At 36.5% G+C, this 13,215-nt stretch overlaps 1 protein-coding gene across 2 annotated transcripts in view; it reads right to left on the reverse strand.

Annotated features, from left to right (window-relative positions):
• Nucleotides 1-13,215, reverse strand: part of AGPS (alkylglycerone phosphate synthase) — a 50,902-nt gene that overhangs the window by 14,886 nt on the left and 22,801 nt on the right. For both annotated transcript variants that reach the window (XM_031052226.2, XM_005152578.4), the window contains exons 7-13: nucleotides 13,132-13,211; nucleotides 10,953-11,033; nucleotides 8,878-9,003; nucleotides 6,713-6,821; nucleotides 6,178-6,305; nucleotides 3,627-3,678; nucleotides 1,295-1,371 (exon numbers count right to left, since the gene is read on the reverse strand). In XM_031052226.2, the coding sequence (XP_030908086.1) occupies nucleotides 1,295-1,371; nucleotides 3,627-3,678; nucleotides 6,178-6,305; nucleotides 6,713-6,821; nucleotides 8,878-9,003; nucleotides 10,953-11,033; nucleotides 13,132-13,211 (653 nt within the window). The remainder of the gene's footprint in view (nucleotides 1-1,294; nucleotides 1,372-3,626; nucleotides 3,679-6,177; nucleotides 6,306-6,712; nucleotides 6,822-8,877; nucleotides 9,004-10,952; nucleotides 11,034-13,131; nucleotides 13,212-13,215) is intronic.

Genomic DNA, 13,215 nt, shown 5'->3' on the forward strand with positions numbered 1-13,215 from the left:
TATCAGTGAACAGTCCCAAACTACATGGAAGAGTGAACAAGAAAGACTTCATTCCTATTAAGTGGCATCTGTTGAACAACTACTCTTTTCAATAAAAGAATTAAGTGTTAATCTGATGTTTACTCCCCTCCCCAGGGAACAATTCACAGATGAAGTGTAAAATGGATTTCAGTATCTTGGTCCCAAAAACACTTGCAACATCAGCCCCAGGGGACTGAGCGCCAGACTGGTCACCAACCTAAACTATCTGGATCAGTATAACATAGCATTGTTCTTATTTCTCCATGTTTTTCTCCTGTAGAGCTGGAAGAATTTGAATTGGCATAAAATAGCCCTTGGTGACACAATATCTCAAGTGGAAGCGGTGATGCTTGTTACCAAATACAGAAGCAGAAGGTATTCCTAATGAGGATTGTTTCAAACCAACAGCTGTCTTGTTACCAAAGATCTGGGAAGGCAGGCAACCGTTTTGGGCTATCCCTAGAATTAATAGGTATTCCTCAACAAGACCCAGCACACATGATATTTTCAATTTCAGTAACTCAAGAAAAAGCAATATAATCAGTATTAGCCATGGTCTCTCAAACCCACTCCTTGAAGATGCACAATATTGTGAGATCAGAATGGAATGTTTACATTTTCCTAACAGTTACCTAAAAGCAGGATAATGCTGTTTCCTACATCTGAATACCCAGGAACTCCCTAGTTCGCTAATTTGGAGAAAAAAAAACACAGTAACAAGATAAATTAATACAAAAACCTAGGTGAAATAATTTTAGCACCAGATAATTCTGGATTAAAGAGTATTCATTAAGAGATATTCCAGAAAGACTGTAAGAACACTTGACAGAGGCAATTCAAGACAAGTATCTTGATGTTCTCCTAAAATTCTAGTTCATTGTAATAACAAGATACATCATGCCGTGACAAAATCTGGGAAGAGGAAAAGATAGTAACACATTAGCCCTGCTCCATCAGTATTAACTGATTATCACTGGTCTTCAAGCTAGATAAACTGGTTTCAATCTTGCTCCATCAGTGTCTCATTATTAGACAAGGCATATTAATCTCATCTACAGATATGACCAGTGAGAACAGCTCTCATGGAACAACTCCTCAAACATGTAATCTCATTTTCGATTAAACCACCTTCAGAATCTTGAGTTATCTGATACTACAATGTGGGATCTGTTACACTAAAACTCAGCTACATTAGAGACAGTTTACCAAGAAGTTCTTTGACTGTATGTAATAGCATGCAAAGTTCCAAACAGTATTAAACCCCCAAAGATACCTTTGTGATGTAGAATTTTTTCAGTCCATCCAAAAATGATGTAAAAATGGAAGCAACTTGTGGTTTAAGAGCATGACCTTTGGTAAAAAGTGGAAAAAGGTGTGTTAAGGCAAACAGTGCTCTTAAAATTCCTACTTCAATGTGCAAATAAAACACAGCTTAGTAGTCAAAGTTGCAAAAATCGCTTGGAGAGCTTTTATTATCATAATTAAAGAGACTTCTCTTTACGCATTTAGAAGATGATTTAGGAAAATGTTTTTATTATTTTTTCTTTAAAAGGCATACATACAACTGTACACAAATATGCCATTTAGCACTTCAATTAAGGCTGCCCTAGTTTAGATCTTTACAAATATATGGCACATGGAAAATTTTAAAAGAGCACTTCATTAGTTTTTACACTACAAAACTAAGCAAAAATCAGTGACCTTTTTTAAAGTTATGCCAAAACCACTGAAACCAATAGCCAAAAATGGTGCAAGTTGGGAGTTAAGCAATTTTTTCCTTAACGGTTATGTCACTTGTGCAAAATTTTCTACATAAAGCTAGTAATTGCTTCCTTAATCACATACAGGGAACTAAAATTAACAGAATATATAAATGGTGTCTTGGAGTCTGTTAAATTAACATCTCTGCCTCAGGACTGGGTTTAATTGAGATGAAAGTCTTTTACTGTTTGCTCCATTGTTTTCAGTCACAAGCAACTTCTGAACTCCCATTACTGCTTCACTATAGCAGTCTCGCATCTGGCCTACATGCTGTGAGCCCAATTCATAAAAAAGTTATGCACCATTTACATGATACTTCCATCTAAAATACTTCACAAAGTATTTTCTCCTGAATAAAGCATGAACACGAGCAATTGATTACTCTCCTTCCCTCTTTGGCACTCCCCCTGCAGATAAAACAAATCCCCAGGAGTACACCTCCAAGCATACTTAAGTAAGCATACTAAACAAGCACCAGATAACAAAAGGACATGAATTTATTAAACCACAATCTATAAAAACTATTGGATTTAAGCTTACCTAATAATGACTACAAGAAAATTCTATATTGACACACTTTGCAGGTGAATGCATAAGCTGCAACCTCAAATCAAAGGAGATTTATTTATTCGGTGTTTGGTTTAAAGCCTGTAATTAGTCAAGCTTCTTCCTGATTAAATAAAGTAAAATGTATCTGTCTTCCACTGAACATATCTGAGAGAACAAGTGTAACAAAAAAGAGTGACCAAAGCAAGCAGCAAGGCTTGCTGAAAGTCAGTATACATCACTGAGGTTTCTACCCAAAGGAAGTTTCAGAAATTCTGACTTAAGTGGTAGTAAAATAGGAGGTTTTCAAGGTCAGTCACACTTCACATTTTCATCTTCTAATTCCAATCAAAATAGTGTGGTCTCTGCAAGACCTTCAAGTTCTGTTAACTGTTAGCTTTTAGGTAGTGGAACTTCAGGTTCTCCTCAAGAGTACCTTGACCCAGCACACATCTGTGTTCTTCCTACAGTTTGAAGTGACAGCTTAAGAACTACTCAAAAACGATTGCTCTGCATGTCTGATATTGTCCTATTTAGGTATTCTAACAAGTTGAAATTTCATAAAATCTTTCTGTTTAGTAATCTAGTAGCTTCACTTTCTGTACTTAAAGCCTTCAGCTTAGTTCTATTTGCATACACTTACGGCATTTACTATGTCTGAGCTTCTCTTAAAAACAGACAACACAATTTGGACAAGTCTGTCATCAACTCTCTCCCACCAAAACAATCATTGCCACATCAGAGTATTTTCTGATAATTGTCAGAATTATAATTCTCCTTCTGCTACTTCTAAGGAGTCTGTTTACAGTTTGTGATCTTTCTGTGAAATACAAAGGAATCAATCAACTTACCTTCAAAATAAAGTGCCTGCATTATGGTTATTCTTCTTTATCATATTTAACTTCTCATTAGTACACTTAGAAAGAAAACGTTTCATACATTGCGCACTATAACACAAAACTGTAATCTCTGCTCCTTATGGTAAAATACAGGAAGCACCTCCACAACTTCAAACTCTGCAGTAGACTATATGCCAAGAATGGAAAAGTAGCAAAAAAAATTCTCATGTATTGACATGCAGAGCATGGCTCTTTACTGTTGTAGTTGATACTGTTTTCCCAGGGACAAAACCAGGCTTTTGTTCCTGAAAGGACACATTGTGGCACTATCTAGCATTTGAACTTTGGACTCATTGTCTTGGTTTTGAGCAACAGAATTACCACCTAAAATGGACTTAGGTGACTAAAAAGCAAAATCCTTGGAAAGAGATATTTATCCGAGAATGTCTACATACTTACCAAACTGAAACTGTGCGTTGTCAACAAGGCGAATTGATGCAGGAGCACATCTCTTGAGGGCAAAGTTAGGGGAACAAGAGGGAGGAAGAACAAAAAAGGATTATGTACATAGTTTCGCTAACATTCACTACAATTCAGTTTTTATTTCAAAATACAATATAAGAAAGCACTTTGATATCATAGACCTATGGCCATCATCATAATTGAAAAGCAGTGACTATAAGCTTGTTTTCACTTGAATAGCAACATTTATTAGGTATGTCTAGATATAATGCATTCAGAATTCTAAGTTTAGCATGAAGCCAACAAAAGCACAGACCTTTGGCCTTCAAGTATTGAGTGGTTTTCCAAATTGCCATATGCACTAAAAATGCCATATTTGATTAGAATACCAAGCTTATGTCGGTATGCAATCAAAGAAATACATATATTATGAATCCATTGAAAAAGTCTAATTCTCTACCGTTTTACTTCTGACCATTATGTTACACAGATTAATCTGATATTATGCCCCATCCCTGGCAGCATTCACGGCCAGACTGGATAGGGCTTTGAGCAACCTGGTCTAGTGGAGGGTGTCCCTGCCTATGGCAGGGGCAGTTAGAACTAGGTGCCCTCTAAGGTCCCTTCTAACCCACAGTGTTCTATGTTTCTATGTTATCATGGTATGGAATATCCCTTTGGTCAATTTGAGTCAGCTGTCCCAGCCGCATTCCCTCCCAGCCTCTTGTCTGCTTCCAACATACTTGCCAGCGGGGAAGAGAATGAAAAATAGAGAAAGTCTACAGTGCGTACATGCTGTTCAGCTGAAACACTGGTGCATTAACACTGTTTTGGTCATAAGTACAAAAAGCATCACCACTTGGGCTGCTATGAAGAAAATCAACTCCATTGCAGTCAGACCCAGTACATTAATGCTCTGCCATCAGACTGCAATTTAAATCCCTATCTGAGTCCAACCTACATTCTGCACTGTACAGAAATCTGAAAAAACAGATTGCCCTCAATTAGGCAAGCTTCTCATTATGCATATACCCACATCATGTACCTGTGATAGCTATGTCTAGTCATACTGACATGTATGGCCACAGGAACATGACAAAGCCTGAATTTTAGGCTACTCTCAGCTAATCACATAATTATGGAAGTATGTCTCTATCACTGACATGCTCACCCTCCATAATATCAGTACTCTATACCTTATCACACAATAGGAAAAAAGAACATGAAGAACTAAGATAGCTCACCAGGCAGGCTGACAGAAGACTGCTGGATGAGTGGTTTTAAATGAGAATCAAACCACCCATATCCTGCAGGTTGGGTATTTTTACATTAAAAGTAGACCAATACAGACAAGAAAGAGCTTTTCAGATAACAATCGTTGTAATTACTACCAAGATTGATGCAAAGGGCAACAGAAGAGGAGTAAGTACTTCAGGCTAAAGTAAGCAGTGAAACAGCAGCAGTAGCAACAGAAGCTTAAAAATGGAGCAATGCTAAGTGGCTAATAGTGCCTTTTTTTTTTCCTTTTCTACCTAAGCCCATAGCTAGGAGGACACTAGTTATTTGACTTAAAATGTTGTTCAGCCACATGATTAAGCATTCCCAAACAGTCTGCTTAGATACCTTTAACAGGAAGAACAAGCACTAGCAGTAGAAGCATGAAAGAAGAACTGGCAAGTGCTGCTGACTAGCATATACATGTCATTCACATACCAGTTTGAACATCTGGCTTGGAACATTAAGTCATTAATTTAGACCAATCACTGGAAAAAATGTAAAGCTGTGTTTAGTTTGGCATTAATTAAAACATTTCTGAAATTACTTCCCCAACTCAGGGTATATTCCACCATTCATGGAAATTATTTGATACATTCTGCACAGAGCAAAGAGAAGTTAGTCTAAGATAGCGAAGAAAGAGGCTAGCCAGTGTAAGATTTGCTTCAAAGCATAGCCATGAGGAAAAGTTATGCAATTTGGATATCCAAAACCATCTGATCACACTATGCAGAAGGATCTACTTAAAAACTACACTGTAAGCACAATTCCACCTCAAAATATCCAGCTCACCTGAAAATGTCACTATGCTTCAGGAAGCATTTTCTAAACATAGGCCATATCCTTCAATTGTGTAACTTTTGTTCCTTTGTCACTTCAGAACCATAAATTCAACTGCCTTTTACTTGCATGCTGCAACTTAATTCCTTTAAACACTGGTTCCTTTTACATAGTCCTGAATTAATCTGAGGATAAAGCTCTCCACTGAAGGAGATGCAAAGCCAAATTTTCTGTGCCAAGACACGGAAATAACTCTCATTGAAAAAGATACCAAAAGGCACATCCATGGGTTGGCTCAGTACCATCAAGCAAATTCAGAACACACTCAAGTCTCAAATGCATAATTTCCAAAAGCCTCAAAGACCATATACACTTTATGGGGTTCATATCTCAAATCCTTGGTTATCAGGTGCCAGAAATACTTCAGCATCAGCACATCGCTAGTGCTAGAATCTCTGCTCTTGACTGCAGTCAACATCCAGCTTTTCTTTACCTGCTTTGCCACTTCCCTTAAGCAGGCCACCCCTCGTTCAAAGTTAGGGAAGACCACAGAGCCATACTTCTGGTATTCAGGGACTGGGCGAATCTTTATCGTAACTTCAGTAACCACTCCAAGAGTCCCTTCAGGAAGAAAGAAGAACTGAGTAAAGTATTGCAAGATGTACTTCTTGCAAGTTACCCAACTTAAATGTTTACCAGGATGTTAACATAAGTTAACATAAACCAGAAATCCCAAGAGTTCAGTAGGAGGTGATTTATTCTTGACTATTTACATGGTAAACTCTCACAAGACATCCCCTAAATCATGATGTTTGCTATTAGACTTGTAGGCTAACTCCACGGATCTGTTTTAAGCACTGTTCAGAGCTGCTTAACTTCACAGTCTTAAGGTCTCATTTATTACCCTAACAGAAGAAATTCATGCCTGCATAGACACAGTAGAAGCCACAGCATAAAGACAGTCAAATCATCAAGCCATTACCGAAGCCAAATAAAGATGGGGTTACATTAAATTACTACGTCTATACCTTCAGATCCCATAATGAAGTGATGGATATCAGGTCCTGTTGACATGCGAGGTACTTGGCAGTTTTTTTCTACTATTCCTCTAGGAGTTACCATTTTTATGTGAATCACCTGTTCAAACAATATGCAACAACAACCAATACTAGCATTAAACACAGTGGTTTTCTGTACAGTATTTATTTTCTACAAAACATCATACAGTACAGCTTTGTAGACTTCAAACATTCTGTAGGCAGCCCAAAGAACTTTTGGGATAATGCGAGGACTATTGCACTTACAATAACACAACACAGCTTGCCCACACAACAGTGTTTCCAGTTCTATAGCAAATCAAATCAGCTGTTGGCTACATGCAGACAATAAAGTTAAAACTGTTTTGTTTCTCAATGTGGGTATTACTTTATGAATATTAGGATTTTATTCCAGAATATACAAAGTACTTCAGAGGAAGAAAAGTGAGGGTTTAAATTTTTCTTAACTTTTGTTTTAGAATTGCTGCTTGATAAAGCTAGTATAATATTGTTTGCTACATAAATATTTCTGTTAGGAGGAAAGACAAAACTCAGCTTAGTGAAACAGATTATCAACATTAAATCTGCAATAAGGCATACATATGTAAGGCTAGAAAGTTGTATATTTTGAAACGTTTTTTCAAACGTTATTACATCCAGCTTTATTTATGCACACACAATACAGAGCCAATATGTTTTTTTAATCCTTTATTCTATTTTATATGAAAGAAGTGGGGGTTTGGGGTTTTATTTTAAGTGAAGCATTTAAGTGAAGCCAAGATGACTGTATTTCAATTAGTGGCTTTAAAACTTTCAAGCACAGGTAGCCAAGTAAATTTTCATCCTGCTCAGAGTTATTCAAGAATTTAATTAGACGTGTTTTACAAACTGTTGATTCTGCAATAAAGTGGATTTTAGGCAGCTTATGCAACACACTATTTCTAGATATAAACTTTCCTTAGAAAGCAAACACTTCCCTGAAATTTTCTCACTGTGCCATTTTGAAACTCGTGAACTGTTCTGAATCAATTTTCAATCCTATTTCCTCCTAATGAAAATTTCAGGAGCTGTTGTAGCCTAAAGTTATGTTTCCATCACAGAAAAGCCTTCTGCTTCACATCTATCAGTACAAGCAAAACTACACCATTCGCTAACACTTCAAGCAGTAGAGGGCAGATGACAGACACTTTGTAAATGCTAGCAGTTTTAGTTTAGCCAGGCCTACTGAATAAAATCTGTGTAGCTCCTGCCAAGCTCAGTTACTGATAGTAAAGTGTCATGCCTGTGCCTGGAACAAATGTGTCTGTGCTATGAGCTAATGAAAAAGTCTGAGATTACAAGGATACATTACCTAGAGTGTGCTGCAAAGAAGAAGGAAAACAACTCACATATGTGCAAGGGCACAAGTATGAACTACAAGAGAAAGCTGGAAGTCTGAAGCAAAAAGGCAAAGACTGAACAGCAATGATCTTAAGTTCAATATGTTCAATATATTTGTTATAACAGAGAAGGTTGATTTTTAAATCAAAATAGGTGCTTTAGAAAACAAATTACCTGAGTTAAAGATTAACTATTTTACTGCTTAAAAGAGGTTCATGAGTAGAATGCTGCCATTGCTTCCTTCCTCAGTGTTCCTACAGACCATGTGGCGACATTAGATTTCACTATTGTGCTTCCACATGGTCAATTAGATCGGCCTACTGATTTGAAAAACTACTAGCCTGGGGGAGGTAGGAAAAGAGAAGGAGCTAGTTTGATATCAGAGTTAGATGATCCAACTAGACTACTTCAGGAACACACAACGTGTAGGAGAGAACATGGTCTTTCGCAATTACCCTGAATGTTTGACAAGTTTATTACACTGGATTAATAGAGAGCTCAAAATAGTGGAAGAAGGCACCAGAGTCAGGAGACGGTAACAATTCCTTAAGCTAGCCAGTGGGTACCAAAATGAAATTGGCTTTTAGTACTAATAATCCTTATCACTCATCTAATACCAAAGGCAAGAGAACAACCATTTCAGTTAAGATTTGATGCCAAAACTGTATCACTTAAGAGAACCACAGTTTATTACCCTTTCTTCCTCTCGTTGTGAGTCATTATAAGGGTTAAACTTCCAAACAGAATAATTAGAAAAAAGTATCAGAATTATTTACCATATCTTCAATATTTCCATAGATGGTTTTTTTCATGCCTGATGCTCGTGTTGCTACCCATCCTCCTAGTGAGCTGAACTCCATGGAGTCTGGTTCATGGCCTGTACAGAAGCCACTTTCAGCAAGCTAAAGAAAGGAAAAAAAAAGTATTCTACAGATGGAGTAATAGCATTTGCTTAGTACTCCAAATCTCAATATCCTAGGTTTTGAGGTTGGTTTTGGGGTGGGTGTGTTTGTGGGGTTTTGGGCCTTTTTTTTAAGCATCCTGACCACACCCCCATATATCTTAACACAAATTTTGTCTTTGACATGCAAATGAAATGCAAACAGATTCTGTTTCAACTGTGCATACATTTTGCTATGTATCAACCTATAATACTCCCCCAGTGTTTTAAAACTAAGACTGCCATCGTTCATAAGAAGGTACAAATTCAATTATATATGGAAAAAACCCTATAACTAGCTGACAACTCCGCACAAATGCTGCCAATAAATAAGGTACTTAAACTCTTGTTCTTTCTATCCTAATGTGATATGCAGCAGGTCTGTAGAAAGTGTGAGTAAATTGCCTGTACTTAATTCTCTCAAGAAGTGATGTGTCCTAATATACAGCCATCTGGTTGGGCTTCCCGTATGCAATGCGGTCAACTATTTGTGATGCAGATCACACATTCCTGTACATTAAGTAGTCACTTGTTTCTCATTTTTCTGTATTAACTTGGCTTTGCCATCTGTACAGCACCTGAGGTTCATTTGATGCCCTCAGAACTGCAACACCAAAACTGCTGGACAGGAAGAATTAAAGACCCAGTAGTCTCACATTAAGTGATAACTGTGTTAGTGCATTTGAGATGATCAATTTGCACTGACCAACTGATAATTGTGTTGGACATCAGTATTTAAATATACCACATAATGTGGATCATTAACTATTTTCTGTCATACAAAGTGGTTCCAACTTAAATGATTGAAAGCCACTTCTATGTAATTTCTATGGTGATTCATCTAGCTCCTGGTCCTCTCATACCAGAGAGATCTTGTGGCTTTATATGCTTTCTGGTCATAGGTTAGGAAAGAGTTTGAGCCTGCACCCTCCTCATTTTCCAAGTTGACAAGAAATTTGCTTCAGTTACAACTTGCCCGTTTCCACAGGTTGTATAAACATTTCTCTATAGAGCCCGCTAATATCTGGAGTTTTCATCCAGCAGAAAAGTATCTTAATCACACTAGAGTCACTAGCTGAGAGACAAAATGTGACATGTACATTGCTTTTGAATGCCTCATTATAACATGTACAGCCTAACTTTTGTCAAATGACAGGTTTTCCAAACCTATTACTTGCTCAGAATTCGGCTGTTAATTTTTACTTACTGTTATAAGGTTCTGTATGATGTATTCTGTATAAGGTATCTCATCTACCTGCAGATGAGACAGCTTAAATAACTTCAGCACCCAAAGACTGAGGAATACATTAAGAGGCACCAATCTCTTCTCTGCAAGGTAATACCTAGATAATGCTGGCAAAGCCTCTTATAGCAACAGAAGTTATCCTCCAATCCAAAGCTTACTTAATACTGGCAAGCTACAAACCAAACAAACCTTTCAGTTTTATCTTTGCACAGTCCAAATGTATATCTATGTATACTTCTGTGAAAGTCAACATTGGCATTAACTGTAATATTAAAACAGTTATGCTCAGATTGTACTATACAGAACAAGTACAGTTTGGAGTCATGGTTTTAATCACATCTGATTTGCCAACAATACCAGAATTCTAGTAGATGTAATAAGTTTTTAAAATAAATATACACTTCAGGTAGATGAGCTGATTTTGTTGTATTCTTCACACATTGAAGGAATTGCACAGAAATCCTTAGGTACTCAGAGTCACTCAGTCTATTAAAAATAGGGTTCACAGCTATTGCATCTAATGCTTACCATACCAGCCTGCATGAAAACAATCAAGAATCAAGCTAGAATTCAATGATTTAGACAAGACATGAGGAACAGCTAAAAAAACCCAACAAACAAACCAAAAATAGAGAAATACTAAATGCTTGACAAGTTAAAAATACCTGGTTTTCCAGATCTTGACCAACAATGCCAGCTTCCACACAAGCTGTTAAGTTTTTCTCATCTATCCAGAGAATTCGATTCTGTTGAAAAGCCAATCAAAACTAAGAATCAATGTTAAAGATTTGTTTATTTCCTTCCCTTTACTATTAATACAATTTCAGTTATCACAGCAGTGGAAGCCAAGCCTCCTCACTCTTCCAAACAGCTATACAACAGGTTACAGTTTATGAAATCACCACATACATATTAGTCAATTTATGCTAGGAATGTGGCTATACATACAGAAACAATACAGAAAAGCCAGAAAGAATTAAGTCAAAACTGTTACAGAATTTAAGCAATACAATGATTTTTCAAAGTTAGTGATAGAAGGAACCTGAATCTGACTATCTGAACATTAAGTATACACCAAGAAAAGTATTCTTAAACATACTTCAAGCGTTTAAAAGATCACATTCAGTTATTCCAGGTCAGCTCTTGGATTTTGATACAGTAAGCTAGAAGCAAGATATACTATAGGATGACAGAGCAGGTATGTGCCTTAGAGATTTAAGATACTTGGAAGGATTGTATCATTTTGCCTGATGAGACACTCACTGTCCCATCAGTATATTCTACTAAACAGGAAAAGTAGTAAATGCTACAAGTTACACAGTGCAATAAGCATGATTGTCAATGAGGACAATCCACATGAAGGAGAAATTTGGAAACAAAAGAAATAATAAAAAACCATATATACAGTTTTACCTTTGTTTAAAGACACTACAGAAGCTTCAGCTTCTGCTCCTCACTGTTATCAGGTACACTTCTGGCATACTTTATAATTTGTGCATTAATATTGTTAAGAAGGAGAATAACTTCCCTTGCCTTAATTTTTCAACTGACAGAAACTTGGACATCTTCTAGTCCAAATTAAACCATGCTTTAAAACAACTGTCTTCCCTCACAACTGGTGCTAATTATTCAAAGCCAGCTATTTCAAATTTATTCAAAGCTATATTAAAAATTAATCTGGGCTAATTATTCAAAGCCAGCTATTTCAGCTCCTTTCAGACACTCAGCTTCAGCATAAACTGTTTAAATAATTTAAGATGTTTATATTTTTATGTAATATAGACCCTACCTACAAGACAAAAATACGCATTTGCTGCCTATTAAAATAGTAAAGCTTAGCCAATCAACTACTCTGAGACACTCAGGTTTTTGCTTCTTTTCAATTTAATTTCCTTATTTTCCCTCCTCATTAATAATTACAAGAACTGGCTGCAAAATACAGACATAAGTGGTCCATTTTCTGACCTTGTATACACTTTAATATCTAGCTGACAAAAACATGTGTTCTGCCACCTTTGTAGAACAAGATCACTTTGTAATCAGATAAACTTGTCATTTCTCAGTGTAACAGAAGCACCACTGAGCAAGCAGAGAAAACAGAGCCAAAACCCAAGTCTTACCTTCAAGGCTAAAGGAGTTAATTAGCTCAGGCAGTGCTCAGGGGCAATAGTGCCTTACATCAAAGATACAGAGCTGTTTCTGACACATCTTATTACAATGTGGTCATAAAACTATTATTTTAAAAGTGTAAAGCTCTTTCATAATGGGAAGATGAAAACTAGCACTAAATTTTACAGAACTTAATTTCTGGACTGCCATAAAACTATAAAATTCACGTTCTCAAGATGCTATCTATACAAAAAAATCTAGGTGTTCTTTTCTTTAAAGTTGATCCTTCAGGTTGATTTATAGATACTACATCCCCTTACCAACCTTTAGGTATTTTTAAGTCTGCAAAAAGGTAAAAATTGCAATAACAAGTAGGTTCCTCCTAGCCTTTTATTTAACCTCACATACAAGTTCCAACAGAGAAGAAGAGTAGCTTCTTCTGATTTACTCTTAAAGCTGCTATAAGATGGCTTGACAGTGATTTTTTACTTATTAAATACCTACAGGTCATATGAAGTAGTACAGAGCTAGCATCAGTTAAAAACAAAAAGAAAAAAAAAACAAACTGAAGGAGTAGCAATTTAATCATGTACGGTACAAATTAATACTTCCATCCCTATTTTAATTCTTACAAAGAAAGGCCATTCTCTAGTGAACACCACTGGAATAACCATAGGATAATTAAAAAAAAAAAAAACACCCCCAAACAAACATTAAAAAATTGAAGACATATACCATTTGTGATGTATCCAGTGAGACAATTGTTCTTTTTTCTTCTTCAGGACATTCAAGGGCACTAGATACACTCGTCCCTCCTGC

This window comes from Melopsittacus undulatus, chromosome 8 (genome assembly GCF_012275295.1).
Source record: "Melopsittacus undulatus isolate bMelUnd1 chromosome 8, bMelUnd1.mat.Z, whole genome shotgun sequence".
Lineage (NCBI taxonomy): Eukaryota > Metazoa > Chordata > Aves > Psittaciformes > Psittaculidae > Melopsittacus > Melopsittacus undulatus.